Source organism: Anopheles gambiae, chromosome 2, assembly GCF_943734735.2.
Source record: "Anopheles gambiae chromosome 2, idAnoGambNW_F1_1, whole genome shotgun sequence".
NCBI lineage: Eukaryota > Metazoa > Arthropoda > Insecta > Diptera > Culicidae > Anopheles > Anopheles gambiae.
The window spans coordinates 16,568,303-16,591,531 of record NC_064601.1 but is presented as its reverse complement, the minus strand read 5'-3'; the positions used below and the strand labels follow the sequence as shown (position 1 = coordinate 16,591,531).

The following is a 23,229-nucleotide window of genomic DNA, read 5'->3' as shown; positions in this document are numbered from 1 at the left end:
TGCCCCGAAAAATTGCCAATCTAAGCAATTAACTATATTCCTACCGACGGGGATGGGAGCTGGAGTTGCGGCTGGATGGAAACTTCTTCGGTGCGGCGGGGTGGAAAACGACGGCTTTGGCTTAAAAATAACGCAGGAAAACGACCTACACCCAGGCAGGCTGGGGAGGTTTTATCTTTTCTTCTGATTTACAATCACAACATTACTCTCCGCGCTCGGGCCCTGGTTAAAGGTAAGGAATTGGAAAAGCTAAACCGAAACCGTGCACTAACCCCACGCGTAGCCGGCTGCAGGAAAATGGCCACACTTCCGCCCTAGCAGCTTTAAGCGACGTTTGTTTTGCTTCTATTAATTTATCCAACCAGCGCGCGCGTCCCGTTAATGGCGAACGGAAGAGACGATCAAATATTCACACACAAACAGGCAAGCAGGGCCCCAGCAGAGGCGAAGGCAAAGTGTGTCCGTCACTCCGGCTGCTACATCACTCAGCGAAAGAAAAAAAAAAGACGGCGGAAAAATGTTTCCATCGCTGGAAAACGCCGCCCCACACCGGAGATCAAGCGCCTGGAAATGGATTTGTTTATTGCCAGCAAATTAAACAATAATGTTTGCCCATGATCGCCACCAACATTAGCGTTTCCTCAAAGAGTTACACACGACCGTAAAGAAACGGGTGAAATCTTCGCCTCATCTTTTTCTCTCTCTCGCTCTTTCTTCCTCCTCTTCTCTTTACACACACGCGCGCTCTCAAATGAGATGAGATGGACACTTTGGGAAAATATTACTTAAAAACACACACACACACACACAAAAGCGACCATTTCCTGGCGCACTGTGGCACGGCGTTTACCACCGAAAAGAGCGTGACGCATGGTTCCGGTGGTCCGTTCGCTGGAAACGCGCCGGGAGAAAAAGGCACATCCAGCATCGCACACCGACACACACAGACGATTGAGTTGTTTTTCGTTCGCTTTGTTGTTCAATGTGGAAAAGCAAAGGCAAAATCACAAGAAAACCCACACCCCGCCCCCGTTTTCTACCTTTTATTTTCTTTTGCTTTTTCGACACAAACTTCCTAAAATTTCCCGGCCTTTACTTGACGTGGAAAAACGCTTTTAACACCGTGTGACCCCTCCGTGTGTTTATGTGTGTGTGTGTGTGTGTTTCTAACGTTCAAAGTCCGAAAACTAGCATGGGTGAGGAAAGGAGGCCTCCGCTGCCTCTCTATTTTTAAAAACGAACCCATCGATGGCACTCCTCGACTGCCGGCGGTGCGATCATCACGCGCCATCGGTGCCGCACGCCGTGAACGATCGCCAGCCTAGCCCTTGCCGTGAGGGGGGGGGGGGAAGGCCGTGGCGTTTCGCGGAAATTGTCAAAAACGTCCGGCACCGATCACGCACCGAGGCATGGAAAAAAAACAGGGAGAAACCTCGTGCGCTCGTGGAAAATGTTACAAAACACACACACACACACGGCCACGGGTTTACGCTCTTTACCAGCGCAACGTAGCATTTGCTTGGTGTTATTGTTGCGCCCCGAGACACGATGGTACACAAATCTTTGATATTCGTGTTAAAACATTGGTTGCCCGTTGGGAACGGATGGGCGGGCTTTGTTCGATTTTGTATCGCCCCGAAACGACACATTTTCGGCTGATCTGGGGCAGCAGCAGCAGCAGTTCCACGAAAAGATTTTTAAACCGCCGCCACGCCGGTACCCACGGCTTGTGCCTTCTATTCCGTGCGCAACGCTGACCAGCGCCGGACGGGAAAAGAACAAAAGCAGGGGAAAATTAAATCGCAGCAATAAACTTACACAACGGCAAGATGCAAGCAATAGAGGAGCAACAAGGCAACAACAAGCACGAAAAGCCGAAGAGAAAACAGGCCCCACCAAAAGGGGAAAAGTTCCGCTATCGATGAAGAACGGAATGGCGGCTTCAAACAGTTTTCATTGGGGGTTCATTATTTTTTGGCGTTTATGCGTTTTTCCACCATCTCCGGTACAGCAGGGAGGGTAAAAGGGAGAGATATAGCGGTGTGTGTGTTACATATTTTCCTGCGTTTTCGTTTGTTTTCGCTGATGCTCGTATGTGTTTTCCTTTCTTTTTTTTTTTTTTGCTGTAAATCTCCACAGCACACAAACTCAAACGAATTGTGCTTTGTGTGACCAAAAATACACCATTCTGTAATGACTTTTACGTTTCCGAAACGGTGCCGACTTTTCCTGTGATCTTGCGACCCAAAGCAGAAGACCCCATATGATCGTCCGCGCGTGTGTGTGTGTCTGTATCGATCGATCAGACAAACAGGGCCGGGCCATGCTCCAAACGGTTCTGCCGATCCTTTTTATGTGTTCCAGCAGCGACAGCAACGAACGAAAGGCCCAATAAAAGTCACACAGTGTGCCCCGTCGTACCCCGTGCAGCACCAGATCACATAAGATATATTTGAGATCTTCGGTTTCGCTATATGCTTCAAACATGCATCGCGCACATTAAAGATAGTTTTGCAAAATCTTCAGTTTCACTTTTGCTCCCATTACAAAGTGTAGCAAAGTTTAATGGTTCCTGCGGCCGCGCTTTAACGCTGGCGGAAAGAAAACACACACACACCCATTAGCACGGCACTTCACTGCGTGCGTGGAGCAGCCGAAGGGAAACGAAGCAGAAAAAAGGGTCGATACATTCAAGCAGGCGTGATAAATCGAACAATGAGTAATCGATTTTAACCAGATGTTTAGGAGCGAACTAACTCGACTCGAAGCTGGACTCCCCATAGGGTAGGCGGCTAAGTGGATCCGCGTCCGAGGGCGCTGAAGAGTGCCGATGAGTCGGAAATGCCCATTGGATACAGATAAACAGAGCAGTAATGGGCTGAAGGGGGTTAGATCTTTGCTGTTTTGATCCTCTTCGGACGTTTAACGGCGTGTGCAACTAATAATGCGGGGATTGTTTTATAATGCGTTTCAACAGTTTTGAGCTAAAGGTAAAGCACACAAAGCCAGCGAGCAGCGAGTGGAAGAGGATGCACTACACTACATTGCATCCCACACATTGTCCTTGCATTGTCAACATTACACCCGAGGCGCTCTAATCACGCCTTCGGCATCCTTTGGCAAAGCGCGTTCGTACGTAAAAACGCACATACTAAATCACTTTCAGGCCTGTGTTCGCCAAGGACGATGGTCGTCCAACAGTCAAACGGTCTCGGCGCTCGACTAGAGTGCTAGTAACCCAAGCAGTACCCATGCACGGTACCAATCCGATACCAATCGTGCCATACTCTAATGCATCTGTGTTCTTTTTCTCCTTTCTCCCTCTACAGGTCGATGGTGTTCGAGGCGAGAATGGTCATCGCCATCCGATGCCCGAGTCGATCAGTCCCGGCGTGTCCTGTACTCTTCAGTCTTCCTCGGCAGCCCAGGTAAGTGGTCGTGCCCCGAGTGCCGATGACAATGATGATAGTGTCCTCCTGCGGTGGAGCCTGCAGCAGAGGGGGCACAAAAAACGTGATGCACACCCGTTGCTATACATGTGCATATCTGTCACATAGCTCGGCAGACGGTTGCGGCACGTACCGAACACCGTGCACGTGCACGTGTGCCCAACCGCTGCCTTCTCCTTTACCTTTTTCCCCCCGTTCAAACTTTTCCATCGAAGTGCTCTGCATCGTCATACCATGGTATGGATGGTGCCGTACGGTACCATCAACCCCCCCGTCCCCCAGCAATTTTCCGCACAAACGTTTAATGCTCTTCAGAACGCCGCACAACGCCGAGAACACCTTTACAATAGGGGCGCACGGGTATGAATGGCGCCGGAACAAACGCTAACCGGAACTCGGTTGTCGAAGTTGTTGCAGAAGTTTTCCCATCCCCTCGCTGCACGGCAAACCCGGAAAATGGGCCGAAACGGTTCGGGCTTAGGCCGCTCCTTTGGCAGCAATCGGTCGGTAGTAATCGGGGGGGGGAGAAGGTACACTCGTCTGCATCCGTCATCTGCACGACGACGTCTGAAATTGACATGTTGCAGTGTGAGGGCGGTGGTTGAGAAATTACTTGCCGTACGGCGTTCACTCCCACTTCTGTTTCCCCTCCCCCGCCTTACACTATCGTTTTCATTTTTACGCCCGATAATAGCCTCTCGAGATACACACAAACACAGGCAGGCAGGCAGATAAACTTCCCACCAGCAAAACGAAACGTCCTCCGGGGTTCACGAAATGCGCGCCGTTTTGCGCTGGTTTTTATTTGCCTGGATGGGCAGTTTTTCCGTTTTTCCTCCCCCTGCTCTGCTTAACCCACGTGTGCAATTGTGCCTAAACGGGAAATAGAATATCCCGAGCAACAAACGCACACACATTTCAAGAATTGGCAAGCGATGGTGATATGGCGTCAGCGACCGTTTCCCAACAATCGACAAAAAAGGGGTGCGCGCGCCCGTTCGGGTAAAAACGGTTTTTGGCCGCAGTCTTCACACTGGGAAGGATTCGTTGCACACGAAAAGAAGGGAGTGGAAGGTGTGATTACGACCAGCAGCAACAATGGGCTAAATGGCAGAAGAAACCCATGAACCCCCTGTGACCGGCTGTGTACTTGCCAAAGTACACATGTAATGAAGTAGCCTGCAAAGGACGACTTCGCTCCGCTTCGCCCGACGCTAGGTCCTCGCTATGCCGGAAGACGATTTCGATCGCGGACACACACGCACCCGCAACACAAACAGTGATGTGGCGGGTGCGGCACCGAGTGTGTATCCGACGTCGTCGCCGCCGGCCAGCCAACCGTCAGATGGCTGTGACTGACAGGATTTCAAAGTCAGGAAGCATTGTTTGGTGCGTTTTTTTTTTCCTTTTTTTCGGGCAATTCGGAGGGTGAATTGTTCCGCATGCCGGTGTTGTGGCCGCCGGTGTTACGGTTCGGGGCACGTTGCTTTTCAAACAAAAAACAGCGGAGCAACAACCAAAAAAACACTCTCCACCCCGTCAAAAGGGTCCTGCAGCCAGCCGGGATACAAACAAACGCGCGCTCGTGCTGTACTGAGGTTGCAAGATGTTGTACGGTGATATAAATAAAATCATTACACGGATGATGGGTGAAATAATAATTCACTTGGCCAGGCTGAGTTGGCATTCATCGGGCACGGGGTACCGGAAATCGGTACCGGTGTTACACATCATTTTCAATATTTCGCAACATTTAATGCGTGAATGATGGGAAATCAGTTGCTCGTGTGTGTGTTTCGTTGTTCCTTTCCACCACATTTTGATCGCCTTGGGTTAGTTGGGTTGAGGAGAGAGCGGATTGGGAAAGGGTGCAAGCACCAGCAGTCTTTTCATTTCTTTTGGTTTCACAGTTTAAAGAAAGACTTATTGGTTGTGCCGCACGGCCACTATCTAATCGCCATTATCTAATTTGGGCCCATTCAGCCCCAGAAAACACAGCGCGACTTGTCAACATTATCATAGACTCATAAATTGGAAGCCTCCGGGGGGCGGGGAAAAAAAAGAGCGTTTCTTTTCGGGTTTGTTTCGCTGCTTCACATTTCAGTTCGTTTCGTTCGCGTCCCCGAAATGAAACACTCATTTTGAATACGCGATCGATAGCGCAGGCTGCTAGATCGCATCATCCCCTCTCCTCCTCGGTGTACAGTCTCTCTTGCGGACGTGTCTGATGAACATTTCAAATGGGTAGAAATAATCAGATAAAGGAAGGCAAAGATTTAAGCATACAAAACCCACGAAACAAGTTCAACCCGTTGGGGTGGGAAAAAAACAAGTGGACGCTGGAGGGCACGAGAGAGCAGGAACAATCTAAACTAAAAAAGGTACACTTAAAAGTAAAATAGAACAAAACAATCCCAACAGCAGAGAGCATAAGCACAAGCCGAGGAAGCACAGAATGAGTGAAAAACGTTCAATCCACCGACCGATATCCGCGGCAATAGAAACGCTGATGAGGCGAGCCGATTCATTGGTTATCGTTTATCGTATGCGCGCGCGGGTCCTGTAACGAAGAGGAAGAAAACGGAGAAGAAAACCCCCTGTGCTTCCTCTGGGGAACTGGTTAAGATTAACCGGGACATTTATTCTCGGCTGCTCCGTCTCCGTCCAAAAAGATGCCTGCACAGCCGAGAAGATCGCGTTCCATCTCGTCCGCGAGCCATCTCCATCTCCGCGTTTGTTTGATCCACTACAAGCAGCCTAACCAATACGCTTTTCATGGAGTTATCTGGTTTGGTTGTTTTTTTTTTTTTTGTTCTATGTTTTGTTTTCTCCTCCTTTACTTCGGTTCCGATCTGGTTGCCCTTTACGTTCCTCTCTCTCTCTCGCGCTCCGTGTGGTGCTGTTTGGTGTTCTTTGGAGGTTCGTTCTTCTCCCAGCGAATCCCATTCTAAAGTGATCCTCCTTGCTGCCCAGCCCCACCTTGGGGTCTTCCCCCTCCGTGCGCCCTGGAAATGGAGATCAATTTTGATCCATCTCTTGATTTGAATACATATTTGTTTGAACACTTTCCCACATACAGGAACGTCCGAGTGGGGAACGTTCTCAGCAAGACGGCAGGAGAACGCACGAAGAACCGGAGCCCATCGTTCCACAGGCATGCCTCTTTCGAGAAGACAACCTTTCTTCCGTCCCGGGTTCCCAAAGCGGTGTGCATTCCACTGTGTGTGTGTGTGCCGTGTGGAACCAAAGGCAGGCAGGCGAAGAATATTACAAATCATTTTATTAAGATGAGAAGCGCGGGACGCTGTGAGTACCAGCGGAACCAGCGAGAACGGAGGATCGCAACCGGGAGGAGCGTCAGCGAAATGCGCACCCGAAAGACACATTCTCGGGATCGATTGTGAGAGGGTGTAGGGTGGGGGTGGAGAACAGGAGGAGGAGCAAAGGTGGAAAGGACAGGTTTCAATTTTCCATCCCAAAATCTCGACGACGGCCGCTGGGATGACGCTGGGATTAAACCCGCTGGGACACCGTCGGTGCAGCGCGCGCTGTCGCAATCGGGGGGCGGTTTGCGGCTCGGTAACCATTTCGGTGCGACCGCGGTATCGGTGCGCGAGCATCGTCACCCCATCCCCGAGGTTGGCCCAGGGAGGTTGGCGGGACCGATATCATCAATTTGTGGTTCCGGGGCAGCTTGCCCGGGAGCTCGGAAAAGGATTTCCAGAGCTCGCCGGGCAGGGGAAGAGGACGCGGAAGGGGCGCGGACGGCAGATTCTGAAATGTATTTAATATATTTGACAGACAGACGACGCTTAAGCGAGTTGCGTACAGGTTTTTTGTGTGTGTGTGTGTTTTGTTTGCTTCTTCCTCCATTTTGCTCCGTTTGCCCGTGGTTCGCGTTCGCGTCCGTTTGCGTTCGAATTCTCGCCCGATCGAAAGGCTCTCGATTGTTTGGAATCCCCCCCCCCCCCCTCGATCGATCGTAGCGTTTGTGTGGAGTGGTTTTTTTTCTCCTCCTCCCCTTGGTCCCTCTCCCTGATACTCCTTTTGCGATGGATTGGTAAAAAGCCTTGCCGACAGTGCTTTTTCGCCCTGCGCTCGCCGTGTGTTTCACCATCCTGGCATTTAGCGCATCCCAGGTAGGAGGGGGGAGTGCAGGGGGAGCTGAACCCAACTTCTTTACATTCTGTCAAACGTGTAGGTGAGCACCATCACCGCAAAGAAACGCACAACGCGAGCAGAAGAACAAATGGAGGAAGAAAAAACGTGCCCCAAACGCTGAGACGTTTCGCAAAACAACGACGCAAAGTAGCAACAGCAAAAAAAAACACACGACACCCCCTCACCACCTCCTCCACGCACACACACACGCACACACACAAGATATTTCTCGATCCAACCTCAATGGCAGTAACAAAAACAACAACAGGAAAAGTAAAAACGTTCAACGATGGAATAAAAATAAAGTCAGTTTTTTGACGAAACAATTCACAAAACTTTGGGGTTGAGAAATCACGGCCGAAAGAGACGAACCGAACCTAACAAAAAAAAAAAAAAAAAAAGATGAAGGCACCCAACCGTGACCGCATGGTACGATGATGAGATGATTGAATCGCGTTTAAATTTGAATAAATGAAGCGAACCGAGAAGAACGCACCGGCAACACTGCCAGAGAACAACCAACCCAATCCCAACCAACCCAGAAAACGTCCCAAAAGCTGCGGTCGTCGGCTGGCCAGCAGCAGCAGCAGCAGCAGCGGCGACCGGTTGACTTGCAGGATGATATACAAAGGCTAAACAAAAAACATTATGCTGCCCAACCACCACCAGCCGTTGTGTGTTAGATTTACCATAAGCAGTGGTTGTTTTTTTTGTTTTGTTTTGTTTTTTTTTGTTTTCGTCCAGGGACTCGATCCAAGAAAGGGGACGAAAAAACGGCAAATTTTTAAATTAAAAATCTACGATTTGACGACGCAAACGATTGTACCCCCGCCTGGTGCCACTCTTGGGAACCGGCCCAACCGTGCGGTGCTATCGTAGTGGAGAGGACCATTCAAAGACTTTAAATCACGGAACGGTTTTCTCGCATCGATCGATCTTTTTTTTTCGCCCTCTTCTACAGCACCAGCAACAACAGCAACCAACCAACAACAAAAAAACAGACAAACATGTCCTGTCCAGAGCCTGTCTTGCTGCCTTGTGTGTGATTTGTTTGTTGGAAGATTTGCTGTTTTTTTGTCCCCAACCCGCCCCCCCCCCCCTCTCTCTATTTCTTACTTTTAATGTCTGGCTTCCCTTTTTAGCCTTGTAAATCGCATTCCAATTATGAGACGAATAGCACACCGGCGCGCTTGCCGGTTCTGCTTGCCTAGTGTGCTAGCCGGCTCATCCGACGCACACACAAAAAATGTTTCGCTTCGGGTGGAATTTGCATATTTATTCCAATCAAAAATATGCTCACCGAATCGCCGTTTAAAGGAAATTATCTAATCATCTCCTGCTGCCCCCCGTCCAATCCCTGCGCGCCCTCCTGCGCTGCGGCCAGTTGTTTCCCTGTGCGCCGTCGCCATGGTTTGGCTGCATTTGTTGCGTTGGTTGTGCGAACCAATCGATGCAACAACTACTAATTTCCAACAACAACAAAAAATGCACTACACACAATACGGCACACACACACACTATTCGCTCCAAAATCGACGAATGCAGCACAGCAACTCCCCACCCCCCCTTGTTCAGTGGATGGAATAAATTTAAAAGATAAATTTAAGCTGATTTGCGTCGAAATGCATTTACGGTGTCAGTGGAGGCGCCCCCCCCCCCTCCCCCCTCTTAGCACAGACACACAGACACTGCACAATCGAACGGCGGTGCACAACGATCAAGCTTGAAATTCGATCAGCACACGGTTTCGATCCCCCCCCGGCACTGTGGTCACCCCGTTTCGGCCACGTTTCTGTTTTGGCCTCTCTGCAGCTCCGTGTGCTTATCAAACAAAACACGTCACATTAATAACACCAGCGCCGACGACCACGGCAAACGATCTGCTCAGAAAACTGCAGAAACGACACAAACGACACAATGGGAAGGGGAGAGAGATAGAGAGAACCAAGAAGAAGAAGCGCCAAGGTTTCACATTTGCTAAGAGCGAGGCCCCGATTTGGGCAGTGGAGCGCGCGCGATCGAAAAGCAATATGTTAAAATATATGCGTTTGATTCACGTTTTGTGCGGCTGATTATCCCTTCGCGTCGCACAGATGGCAGACCAGACGGTGGGTGGAGGGAGGGGGACAGGGGGGGCAGGGAAGTTGGTGGTAGAATTTCGTCCCGTGGCGAATTCCCACCGTTCGATCACCCATTAACTGCCCATGTCCGATAAAAGTGTCCGCTCCAGTGTGACCCCTTCTGGAGCCGGGGTCTCCGTTGCTGTTGCTCTCTCACGCTGCTGCTGCCGCCGCTGCTTCCCTCATGCGCCCGGCGACCGAGAACACTGTGTTGGGTCGGCCAAACAGTGTTGCAAAAAAAAAAGAAATAAAATGCGCAAACTTACACACATTTCCACCTTGAAAACAGCGAGTGGGAGTCGGAACTAGCTGACTAATGGTGAGCTGGTGCGCTTCTCGCTCGGTCTCGGGACGGGTCTTTCGTGGGGGAATTGCGGGTAAATTGAACGGCAACAAATTACGGCCAAAAACGTGCCCTTTTACGCTTCCCACTTTCCGGTGCGCAGTAAAAGGATCGAAAAGAAATGGGTTTTTTTTTATTTACAACCCTAAGCGCCACGTTTGAAACGTGTTATCCACTTTCGAGGAGTCGAGCGAGACTTACTAGCTTCTCCTCTCGTACATGACTAGCATTCCATCTCTACGCACGCAAGCATCTAGTGCATTGTCAAGTATATGCCTCTGTTAGGATGGATGAGATGCGCTTTAAAAGCATCACGCCCCCCTTCACGGTTCACCAACCGATTGTGCGAGGGGCTTTTTAGCTCACGAACCTGGAAAGCGTTGCTCATACAGGGTTTTCCAGAAGTTCTCATAGCTGTGGAACACTTTATTGACTTTTTTGATTTTCTTTGACGTGAAATGAACTAAATGTAATGGGAATTGGACTCTATAGCAGTCTTGTTGGACAAATCCAACAGGATTTTCGAAGGAACCTGTCCAAAAAGCGTGCCATCGAGTCCAATTTCCAACTTATGAAGTTCACTTCCAATAGGAAAGAATTAAGCAACTGTCCGACAACTATGAGAACCCCTGCAAACCCCTGCAAATTCCACAGTTAATATTCCTTACATCACCTTAGCCACCATGGTCGTGATGGGCAGGTTTGAGAGGGTTCCATTTTGATGTGAATTTCTTGTTTTCTTTAAAATAAAAAAAACATACCCAATTTGTGACTCCACACACAAAAAAGAAGCGAACTCTCTCCTTCATTTTCGTTCCCTTTCTGCACAAACCGCATGCAGCGTGGGAAGCGGGCGAACAAAAAAAAACGACGCGGAACAGCATATTTAACACATTTTCACGAGCCAATTTTACACACATTTTCCACACGCCTGTCCCAAAGATCTGGCGAACGGTGGTAATAGAAATAGAGTGGGCAAAAACCAAAAAATAAAATCAAAGAAACTACAAGCTACCTTCCTTCTCCAACCGCTGGCGATGTGAGCAATGGATTCGCTTTGCTTTTAAAAATCTTCCTCCATGGTCTAATTTTTCCCCCCCTTTGTTTTTTCCTCCTTCCAGGTGATGCCAGCAATACCAGCATCGGCAGCGGCGAGGGTACCGGCGAGGAGGACGACGATACGAGCGGCAAGAAAAACCAAAAGAAGCGGGGGATCTTCCCGAAGGTGGCCACCAACATTCTGCGGGCGTGGCTCTTCCAGCACCTAACGGTAAGTGGTCTTGTTTTGTCTCTAGCGAGCACGCGGTCCACGGATGCCTGCCAACATTCTAGTTGCTGGCAAATCGTAACTAAGGAGCGCTGATCCCGCTTCTTAGAGGTTTGCCTTTTTTGCCGGCGATTGTTGTTGCTGGTGCTGCTGCTGCTAGATGATGCTCCTTCACTCTTTCTCCAGCCGGAGAAACGCCGGATTCGGCACAATCTAGATCGGTTGCGTCTAGTGGCTAGGGGGCTTACGCGGTTTTACGCGTGCAAATGTTCCCCGTGCAGCGTCAAGAGGTCAGAGGGCGGGCAAGGGCGATGCTTTTGTGCTTCGTTGCCTCCTCCCCACATTAGACCGTAATTGAAGCATCTCGATAACGACCTTTCCTGGGGGATGGCTGGCCATATAATCGATACCCGGCGGAGGAGGAGCGTGTTATCTGCGCTGCCGTCGTTTCTTTGATACAGCTCGCCCTCATCCCCCCCCCCCCCCCCCTACGCGGTACTTGTTAGAGGATAAATGTATTTTTTATGCATTCGCTTAAATGATATAAATGATTTCATTCGGCTGCCACTAAGATTACACTTAAGATGGGCTATCGGCCAGCCACGTGAATGGCTTTTATTGGGGCCCATTTCAACGGGAAGGTAAAGAAAGGCCACAATGGCCACAATTGAGAAAAAGCTTAGCGCGGAGAGAGATAGCGAGCGAGAATAATACAAATAAATGTTCGAACATGGTGATGTCGAGCAAAGATGTCGTTGGCAAAGGTTAACGTTTTAAGAAGGGTGTATAAATTCCACTCAAGCCGTGGAAAGGATTTGCTCAAAATTGTGAGTGAGCATGGGCGAATCATCATAAGCGACCCTTGGCTTCGATTAATGCGCACGCTAGACCGCACAATTGATCGTTCCATTTTGCCATTACCGTTTTTGGCTGCTGTCCAATGTATGGTGGAACTTTGGCCGAAGAATTCGCACACGATGTACACCAGTATTCAATTTAAACCAGTAAGTCAACTTGCTTTGTTGGCGGCTTATCCTTCGAGAAAAGTGTTTAAACCAGACTTGACACATCGCTTTGAGGAAGAGGGCTAGTTTTTGCTTTCGAAAAAAAAACACCCGCCCGCACCCATACGAAGAAACGCTGCTTCTACTTCCCCCTGTGTGTAAGCAAAAGTAGCCGAATCGCTGCGCTCACGCTCCGTGGCGGTATCGCTCAAGTGATGCGTTTCAATTTCCTTGATGCGTTTTCTTCATGCCTTCATGGGCCCGCGGTGACAGTTATAAATGTACTCGCAATTGACCCGTGACAATCTCGTCCCTGCGCGATGGTTGCACCAACGCCAATCCCGGATGCCCAAGGGAGTACGCGGGCGCAGCATCAGCGTCGGCCGTCGGGATAGTTTAACGCCCCCCGAATGTGGAAACAAGCACTCCGCCGAATGGGGAAAAGGGATACGCATCGACGACACTTACGAAAAACCATTCGCTAATGCAGTGTCTATGTGTGCGTGTGTGTGTGTGTGTGTGTGTGTGTGCCAGAACACAGGAAGGAAGGAAGAAAGTTTCCAATTCCCGAAAAAGGAACGCTCTCGAGGCCGGCGAAAGGAAGAGTCAATCGATCAAACCGGGGAGTGTCGAACCCTAGGGGCGGAATAGATTATGCCATCGGACAATCGGACGGACAGGGGACATACACACGCTCGCACGACACTCACGGGGTTCGGTCGTGCGTCACCCGGAGAGTGTTACGACGCCGGCCAAACAAAGCGCGCAGGTTCCGCATTATTCATCCGAATCGTTTACGAGCACGTAAAGCGGGGTGTGGGAAGAAGCGCAATCCAAAAATCTCTATGCGAATTCTAGAAGCATGCAGTGATGTTCCAATTGGAAACGTTACGCAAAACCCCTACGCCGGAATGCCGGAACGAGGTCTCTAACTTCTCGAAGAAATGGTATCCCCCCGCCTCCCCGATTGGGTAATGGGGGAAGCGGGGGGGTACTTGCGCCACTGCGCGCCATCGTACCTTCCCGAAAGAGTGTACAGAAATGCAATAATGCAAATTTATTCCGACATCACATCATCTAGCATTTTGTTCACACTTTGCTTCGGTAATGGGACTTTGACGGGTGTTTTGTTTTGCCGGACCACCGGACCCTCCCTCGCTTTCCCTTCCACTGCTCCACAAGAGAGCAGGCAGAAACGGGGGGAGGAAGAATAGAACCATGTTTGCTAATTAAATCGTTCGGCAGGCCGAACAGTTGTTGTCTTGTCTGTGCGCGCTCGTGTGGCGGAGTGTTGCTACTGCTGCGATGTGTGCTTTAGTTGTTATTTTTTTCTTCCTGCCCTTTTGCACCTTCGCTGCAACCCCGAAAAGGGTTCACCGTCTTCGGGTGGATCCGTTTCTTGTTCCGTTTTTTTTTTCCGTGCACCGGCGGTGGGGAGGCTCGCTGCTAAATAAATCATTCGCCTCATAACTTAAGCGCCGTAAAAGTGCAATAAATTATATCCCATATTCCGCGTTGCATGGTTGCCTCGTACGTCTCTGTCTTCGCCTTTCCCTTCCCTACTAAACGGATACGGACCCATTCCGAATCGGATCCCGCGATCGGTCCTAAACGACAAATGTGTCATCCTAACGGCCGTTCGGCGCTGACGGTGAGATGGCTTAGATGATCGAGTATCGTTACTTTTCCCCTTCTGCGTGTGTGTGTTTTATTAATTTCTGTTCCGGAATTCGAACACATTTTCCTGATCATCTGTGTACCGGCGAGGGAGCGAGGGAAGAGGTGGCAAAATTTAAAACAAAAGGCGTGGAGCGAGGGAAGAAGCAACAAAAAGCGCGCCCGTACACCACATGCTCTCCCGCGAACATCGTTTAATGCCTCATAAACATCATCTCAAACTGTGATCGCGCATCGGTAACGTGAAAAGTCCGCATCGTTCTCGCTCGCTCAAGTGCGATTTTCCCAATGGAGTCGCTTTTTTATATCCACCTCTCCCTCCCTCACCCGGAGCCCTGCAAACGCGCTCAGACGGCGGCAGATGATCGTTTTATTGCATTTTCATTGCCGGAACGATCGATCGATTTCGGCGATCAACCGGTGCTGCCTTTTTTTTGTTGTTTTATTTCGCTTCTCTACCGCTCTGCCTGCGCGTCTCCCCCCTCCGGCAGTTTCATTTTATTGTGCCGGTGGGAAAAGCAAGGTTTTTTTTTTGTTGCTTTAACCCTCCGTTTTGGGGGGGACCTAATTTTTACTACTTTACATTAAATTGAAACATTTGACATTAATCCAATGATCGGGCAGCCGTGGGCACGAAGGGGGACTTGACACCGGGACACATATGCCGATCGGTCGGTAGAAAAATGGTAATGGGGCTTTTTGTTTTCCGATGTTTCTTTCTCCCTCCCTTTTCGCTGCCACAAACGTTCGATCGGGCGAGACAGAGACAACAGAGCGCAAGAAACTGCACAATGACTCACGATAAATACGATCGAGTCGTACGATTCGATCGATCACTCGGCGTACACCTTGCAGTTTTGAACGGCCCCCCTTTCGAAACCCCCGTCCCCAGAGCTCATTCGCCCTTGTTTGAGGGAGGGAAGCGAACGGGGGAAGGTGGGGATGAGGCGGTGTAGCACACATGCAATTGTCCTTCTGGTCGGCATGCACCGCTCATGGTAAATGCATCAATGTCCCATCCTTCTGCACTTCGGCTCCGGCTCCCAGAGTTCGGCTTTGAATGACGCGGGAGTTGACAATGCCGCGACAAACGGTGCAGCGCAAATCGAGAAGCTGCACTCGCGGTAGTACAGCAAAGGTACAGCAACTACCAACCAGGCACACACAGACCGATCAGTAGTGGCAGGTTCATTCTCAACAACCCTACAAAAACAAAAGCGCAGGGGAAAAAGACCAAAAGCACACACACACACACACACACAATCAACATTCGACTAATAGTCGTAGTAATACGGTACACACATGTGCTTCCCTTCCCGCGTGGACCCGCGTGGACCCGCTGGTCCCTTCGTCCCAGGCGTAAGGATGGCCTCGAAGGTCTTCACCGGTGCCTTCGAGAACTTCGAGTACGGATTAAAATACAAACGATTCCAACCCCGTGTGACGAACCGGGTGTGCGGGGGGTTGTGGCCGGGGGGATCCGTTCCCGATCCCGGTTGCATACATGCGCAAAACATGCGAAATAAAACAAACGTACGGCGAGCGAGAGACAGTCCGTTGGGGCACGTCGGTTTTGCTTTGTTTTCTTTATGCATTGCGCGATGGAATATCAATGACCGGCAGAGCAGCACTAGCTCCCCTTGCCCCCCCCCTGGCAATGGACATGGAACGTCACGCGGGGGGGGGGGTGAAGGGTTGGAGCCGGGTTTCGGCCGCCGACGCTCTCGTGCCTCTCGGGCGCGCAGGATTCCGGCAGAGCGCCGCACAGAGCGCAGCACCAACTGCTGATTTAAGAGCAGCGCTTGCGTATTTTATATGCATATACATGGGGGCCAATAATTTGCATTACATAAATATAAATGTCTAAAAATATTTGTCAGTCCGTATTGACATTCACGTGGAAGAGGATAAGATAATTTTTTTTTGTTTTGTTTTTTGCCCTCCCTCGGGGTAGAGCAGATCGGAAGGTATTCGTGGCGGGGGGTGAAATTTGCCATTCGAGACTATCCCGGATCTTCCTTTGGCGTTTTTTTTTTTCAGTTTGTTCTCTGTTTCTCTCGCTCTCTCTCTCGCTCTCCTCCGAGAGCACGAAGTGCATCCGAAGTGATGCACCCATGCACCACATGCAGTTTCAGTAATGAAATCACAAAACTTTGTACTCACCCTGTTCGGTACCACCATACTGCACCCGTCCGCCTCGGTGTCGGCGGGTGTGTGTGCTGTGTGGTACATGTTTTTTTTTCTTCCTTTTTCCTTTTTTTTTTTGGTGGGAGGAGATGTTGGGGGTTGTTCCCGAACATGTAAATGTGGAGAAGATAGGCGCGAGAGTGCGCGCGCGCGCGCGCCAGCGTGGGTCAGGTTGTCCACGCACACGGTACGGGCGCGCCGAGCGGGCCGAGAACGCGCATGTAAACTGCACCGTGGCGGCGCTTCCAGCCGCGGCCGTCTTGTGTAGGTAGGCGGCCGGCGCGACAGCAAATCGGTGTTGTCCGCGACCGAGCCCAAACGCACGAGCACGCGAGCACGATGTGTGTGTGTTTATGTGTAGCGATGTAAAACAATTAAATATTATTAATTGACCGATCAATGTCTAGCGCGCGCGGTGGGGTGCGATGGTGGCCGTGAAGGCGGCTGTAAAGATAAAAAATAGAAAAAAAGAGTGTCTGTTAGTGGGAGACAGACTCCACTGTTCCCTATTAGTGGAATGGAACGAGCTGCGGTCATACACATAAAAGAAATTATCTAAACTATAGCCGACGGTTCTTAAAACAAACACGAGGGAACTGAACTGCCGAAACAGTTCTTAAGCCTTAATCCATCCACCAATTCCCCGACACGCTATCACGCCATCAAATGGCCGTAAAAGGCACTTGTGCCACAGTCCTCCAATAACATCCGCTCTTGCACGAACTGCTCGAGATTTTAATTAACAAACAATCGAAAAGCGATCAAACAGCCTGCCACAACAACATCCAGTTGGGGTCTTTTATCCCTTTTCCCCTTACCAGGCAACCACCGCCACTAACACCACCACCCTTGCTCAACTCCGTTGCAGGAAAGTGTCGGCAAAGTGGCACTTGAATGGTGGCTGAGCGCGTGTGTGCTGCCAAAGCCGCCTACTTTGCATCGACGCTCGACACAAACACACACTATGTTCACTGATTTCATTCTGTTTCTTCTTTCTTTTTTGCTTCCATTTCCCACAGCATCCCTACCCATCGGAGGACCAGAAAAAGCAGCTAGCACAAGACACGGGCCTGACGATACTGCAAGTTAATAACTGGTAAGTGCTTTCATGTACAGTGGTTCACTCCCGTTCTTCGACACCGGCGAATGTACTGGCATTCGACAATTGGACAGACATCTAAAACAACCGCCTCCCCGGGTCCCCAAGGGAGATCAAGGCTCGCTCTCTCTCCACCGACGGCTTTTGCTTCGTTTCACCCCTTTTCGCATGTAGTTGGCTGGCCCAGCGCTGTGATCCTTGTGAAAAGGATCGGCAGACAAAGCCCCTGCGCACGCTTCCAGCCCAAAAAAGGAGACCTCATTAAACGGCCAAATGGGAAAATTAACGCAGCAAGGGAGGAGGAAACCTCAACCCGGCAAACCCAGTTTCGGTTGGGTGGCAGAACAAAATTTGTTGTTTGCCAGCAGGAACACGCGCCACGACCTCTTCAAAGAGCTAGCTAGTGTGTGGTGCCGTATAGGTACACACTTACCTGGCACACACACGCGTTTTCGGTAAAGTTTTCCGACAAGGGATCTCGCCGGAACAGGGGAAGTTTGACGATTGTTCGCTTGTAATACCCCTTTTGTGCCATTGTTTGGCGAGCGAGGTTCGTCTTCTGCCTACCCGCTCAGTGGAAAACCACATCACACGCACCTTCTGTTCAGCAGCTGAAGGGGTACCGTATGCCGTTTCGAGCTGCACGGGGAAAATCACTCACTAGCTCCGGGCCAATTTGATTCTCACTGTGTTGCTTTGATTAGTACAATGTACAGCGCGGGAAAGAAAATAGCCGCGCACAGTGGGAGGAGGGGATTTGTTTGTTTTCGGAACGATGCTTAGCGCGTCCAATGAGTGGCAAAGCAGGCGTGTGTACAGTTTGACAGGAAGAATATGTCAAACGTTTAGCCTGCATCTTGGCGGGAAAGGTGTAGGTTAATAAAACGAACGACCCTCGGAAGCTGTTGCATGCAGCATGGTTTGCATCCGATCAATTTTTGTTGATTTTTGTACTTTTTTTTTTCTTATATTTATCAAACGAAATGGTTTATGCTTCAAGTTATCGGCAAATACATTCCACGAAATTGCAATTTTCAATCATATATTAACCACTTTTTCCCCACTTTCTGTGGCAGTTTAAGTCAAATCATCGGAAGAAGATAATAAAGATCAGTAGGAGAGTTTGATTCGATTGGAATTGATATGTTTTCCACTGGAGACTTAGTTTTCTTTTGGTTTGGAGAATAGTGTTTCATCACTTTTTTTTTAAATCTTACACAAAAATCAATGTAAATTTGCACATTCTATCTCTAAATCTATTTGCGCTTGTAATGATCATTTCTTGTTCAAGAGAAAATATATTTTTTTGATTACAACTCACCGAAGTCATAACGAAATGTAGCGTATTATACACCTAGAGAAGGAAAGTTCAATATGCCATATATTCCACTTTACAATACAGATTTAAATATAACATTTCCTTGTTATGACTCCAAAGATCAGCGTAAAGTTGACAGTTAAAATTAACGTTAACATTCACTCGACCACTAAACGTGATCTTTCTAACTAGAACAGCACACTTTGGTATACGAAACGTATTACCTTTTCTAGTAAGATAATAGATTTTTTCTAGTAAGATAGATTTTCGTTCAGTCACTTTTTGCCGTATCATTCAAACAAATCTTAAATATTAATAGCACCAGCTTAAGAGATTTGCCCGAACAAGCAATTCTAGCATTGAATGCACGTACCATACCATATTAGTTTCTAATAGTTTGTCCCGCTGTGTTTAACTCCTTCCTGCCCCGTGAACGAAGCATCGAGGGCACCGGGCAGATAAGACATCTATTTTCCAACTCATGTCCCAATCGAATCCGGACTCAATCATTTTACCCCCCAGCACGCTCCGGTCACAAATAACGAGCAAAAAAAAAGGAGAAAAGAAAAGACACACTTATCCACATGTCCCCTTCGTGTGTCCTTCGCCAAACGGCGCCACCCAACCATTGTCACTGGGTCATTTCGCATTCATACCGAATTCTTTGGTCTCACTTTCTTTGGGATTTCTTTCCGGCCTGGCCGCTCCTCTCTCCTCCATAGCAGCCGAACGCATGCGTTACCCTTCGATGCAGATGGAAAGCAATTTTCATGTTTAACTTACGACGCTGCACAAACAAATATCTAAACAAAAATGAATCCCTTCGCCCAAAGTACCCAAAGTCGTCGTGCTGGTCACTTCCAATTGCGTCCCCGGGGGAAGGGAAAGGAGCGGTACTACTGTACGGTACTTACAGCCAGCCAGCCAGCCAACAAAAAAAGGCCCAAACAACACAAAGGGTGCACAACACGCACGGAGCCCCGACTACTGTAGGGAAATGAAAGTAAGAACGCTCAAAGGAAGCCGAAATGTGCCTTTCCCTTCTCCGCACAGAGGATCCAATCCCTAGGTTGGTGGATTTTGTGGAAGCTGCAACCCACCCGCCGCTCCCTTTACAATCACTAGATGAGGTGATTTATTATTGTTTAATTTCCATAAATCAAATAAACTGTGCAATCCAATCCGAATCGCCATCTCGGGCCCCTCTCGGGCAGCGCGCGTCGGTGTGTTCTCGGCCTGGCTCGTTTCTGAGGGGAGAAAGGGCGAGGAGGGATGGTCGGTCGGGCGGAAAAAAGGGAAGAAAATTGCCGTCCCACATCCCTCGCCCCGCTTGCCCGCCCTCGCCCCCTTTTGGAAAAACAAACCGATCCGCTTTGGGGCAGCACGTTTCGGGTGCTGATCCGGCACCGATAGGAAAAACGCCGGCTAAGATGTGTAATTCGGGAATGGAATTCTTGCCACGGGACGTAAAAGGGGGACGGGACTAGCACCTCTCCTCTCTTTCCCGAGAAGTAATCTCTTTTTTGGGAAAATTTTGGGTTGGAAATTACAGATTCTTATCAGCGTGAGCGTTCGCTTCGTTGTTTTTCCGCCCGCTCGTGTTGCTTTCCGCCGAAAACGCGCGCGCACGTCCCTTCCCTTCTTTTCGGTTGCTGGTGTGCTAGAAAGCAACACAAACAAGTGAAGTAGAAAAATAAAACAGACACTAACACACACACACACACACACACACCCAGATACAGTGTGACGGATCCGGGCGGGGTTCGGTCGAAAGAGTCGATCTTCAGCAAACCAAACCCCGACAATACAAACACACAAACACACACACATTCCACAGTGTCACACAGCGAATTTTCCCCTTTTGAATGTTTTATCACCTCGCGCGCTCGCTTATCCACCCGTCTCCTCCCCTTTCCTTCCCACTCCCCTTGCACGCCTTGCACGCACATCCTTGCACGCGCGGAAAAACACGCCGCGCGGCGATATCCTTCATCCCCGGGGTTTCGGTTCAACTCTAATCATTTCACTTCACTTGATTAATGTGTTTGTTCCATTTTCTCGAAACCAAACCCGCGTCCCTCTTCCTCTTCCAACAGCCACTCCCTCACGGGTTTGGCCCGAAGCAAACGGGCGGGATGGACGGGCCAGGGGAGAGAGGTTTCTGTCTGTCTTATCCTTTTATCAGAACGTCGTCCTCGCTGTTGTTGTTGTTGTTTTCTTACTGTTTTTCTCATTCGATTCTTTTTCTTCCTTTTTTCCCCCTCTCCTCGACAGGTTTATCAACGCGCGGCGCAGAATAGTGCAACCCATGATAGATCAGTCCAACCGAGCAGGTTAGTAATCGGAGTTACTACTACCGCCTCGAGGCGATGCCGGGTATCGTCTCTCGGTGGGGCAAGGCACAGAAACTGGGCAAACGGACCCGAACATTCTTTTGCCCTTCTGGCTGTGTGTGTTTGTCCTTATCCACCGTAGCGTAGCTAATGGTTGTTAATGTGTATTGTATTTGCGTTTGCGAAGCGAAGTGGCGCAATTTTATCTCACCCCAAACCCTCCAGTCGAGTCGATGCTCCTGGCCTCCAGTCTCTTTCGCTGTACCCGATAACAGTGTTCCGTTTTATTGTTAGAATGAATTTGGTTGTAGAAAATGTACCCGGCAAAATGCAAAACCTTTTTGTTCATGTAGCAAACCATTTTTACATGCTCCTTCCATCCTACGGAGTATCTTATCACTTTGCTTGCATCTTGTGCTGTCTTCAACCCGCGCTCCCAGCCAGCAGCTAGATCAGTCAGCAAAGAACGCGCATCAATCTCACACCAACGTCCCCCTGCAAATCCGGCCCAAAACCAATCGAAAAGGGCGCGTAATTTACGAGCTACGGCCACTTACTTCATCTGTCGCGAGCTCCGAGAAATACAAGTCTGCGACATAAAACATGGTCGCGGAGATTGCTCCTTATCAGTCGGTTGGGAGCCGAAACTTCCAAACCAGCTCTCCAACTCCTTCTGATCGGGGGGTTTTAGTCATTCATTTAAAGACTGCGCCTCAAATCGAGCATCCTCCGTGCCGCGCTAAGCCCGGTCGGATTGGTTGCCCACTCCCCTCTTGCACCACACTCTCCGGGCCGGGTTCGGCGGGCCCGTTAATTACCGTTTCCCGGGGCATAGCATTTCCATTATTCATGAAATGCTCCGTGTCCCGGCATTGATCCGCCGGTGTGGAAAAGGGGTGGGCGAGGTGGAGGATAATGGGTTTAATAATGTGAAATGGGAAATCTATCTTGCGCGAGCGCTTGCGAAAATACACACGCGAGACCGGAGAAGTCTAAATTAATGTGACAAATGAGCCTTGAATGAGCGGCGTCCTCGCGATGCGGAATCTAATGGGAAAATGGAAACGGTTCGTTTTACGGTAGCACGGGTTTCGATTTACTTCTTTCCATTCCGATAAGGACGGTGGAATTGCATTCGGTTGAATTCTTTCGTACGTTTTTAAGTTTAATTGATGTTCTTTGATTTCGAAAAAAAAAATTGCCATTTGCTTCGCGTAACGTGGATACCTTGCACATTCTTATAAAATCTAGTAGGAATGCAGTAGAATGCACCGATCTAATCCGTAACCAACTCCGTTTCAATGATTCCTACTACAATCCATAACAATAAGAATAGTATACAATTGCAGACACTATGCAGGCAATTTGTAAGAAGAATTGCGTTTACTAAGCTTCGCTAAAGTGTTATTTAACCCGTAATAAGCATGTTTATATAATTGTTAGTCCAGTTTTTCAATCAACACCTTGAAATGGTGCAGAGTTTTGTGTAATTACTAAAAGATAGATCATATTTTAGTTAAATTAGACCAAAATAAGCTACCAATCTGTATTTTTAACACATATTCTAAGTAACAACCTCAGTCTTGCCTTTCGAGTAGTTAGCCAATAGATCCTAGACAGAACGTTCCATTTGCTTCGTAGTAATTGTTCAACATATACCACCTATCCTCTCCCCATTCCATTCCCTGGTAACTTGTTCCCTACCACCCACCCCCCCCCTCCCCCTCCCGTTCGTAATGTTGAAGTTAACTGAACGTTCGTTCTTTTTCTTCTTCTTCTTATTCTTCTTTTCTTTTTGGTTTGACCAGTATATTCTCCGATTTCAGTGTACACGCATCCGGGCCCGTCCGCCGGCTATCCGGACGCGATGAGCTACATGATGGACGGCCAGGCGCAGATGATGCACCGGGCACCGGGCGATCCGGCATTCCACCAGGGCTACCACTATCCGCCGGCCGAGTACTACCCGCACCATCTGTAAGCGGTCGTTGCAGGGACGACGGTAACGACTGTGCCCAGCGCCGCCGACGACGACGATCATCCCCCCTCTGCCCCGCCAGACGAGTGAGCCGAGTGTGAGTGTGTGTGTGTCGAAACGGGGGCGGTGGGTTGTACAAAAAGCCACACCTGCCCCATCCTTGTTTCCTACCCCCCCCCCCCCCCTACCCCCACAACCAGCCAGTGGCCTACGGAGCGCAGGTACCGGGGCCACACGATCGCACACCGATCGAAGAGCGGATGGTGTCGATCGGACCGTAAAGGATGCGTAAA

General features: G+C 49.5%; 1 protein-coding gene across 1 annotated transcript; it reads left to right on the top strand.

Annotated features, from left to right (window-relative positions):
• Window positions 1-10,756: 10,756 nt before the first annotated feature.
• LOC1269377 (homeobox protein homothorax) lies at window positions 10,757-22,939 on the top strand. Its single transcript, XM_061648352.1, has 5 exons — window positions 10,757-10,769; window positions 11,195-11,343; window positions 17,228-17,304; window positions 20,900-20,958; window positions 22,785-22,939. The coding sequence occupies exons 1-5, from the start codon at window positions 10,757-10,759 to the stop codon at window positions 22,937-22,939; spliced, it is 453 nt and encodes a 150-aa protein (XP_061504336.1).
• The last annotated feature ends 290 nt before the right edge of the window (window positions 22,940-23,229 follow it).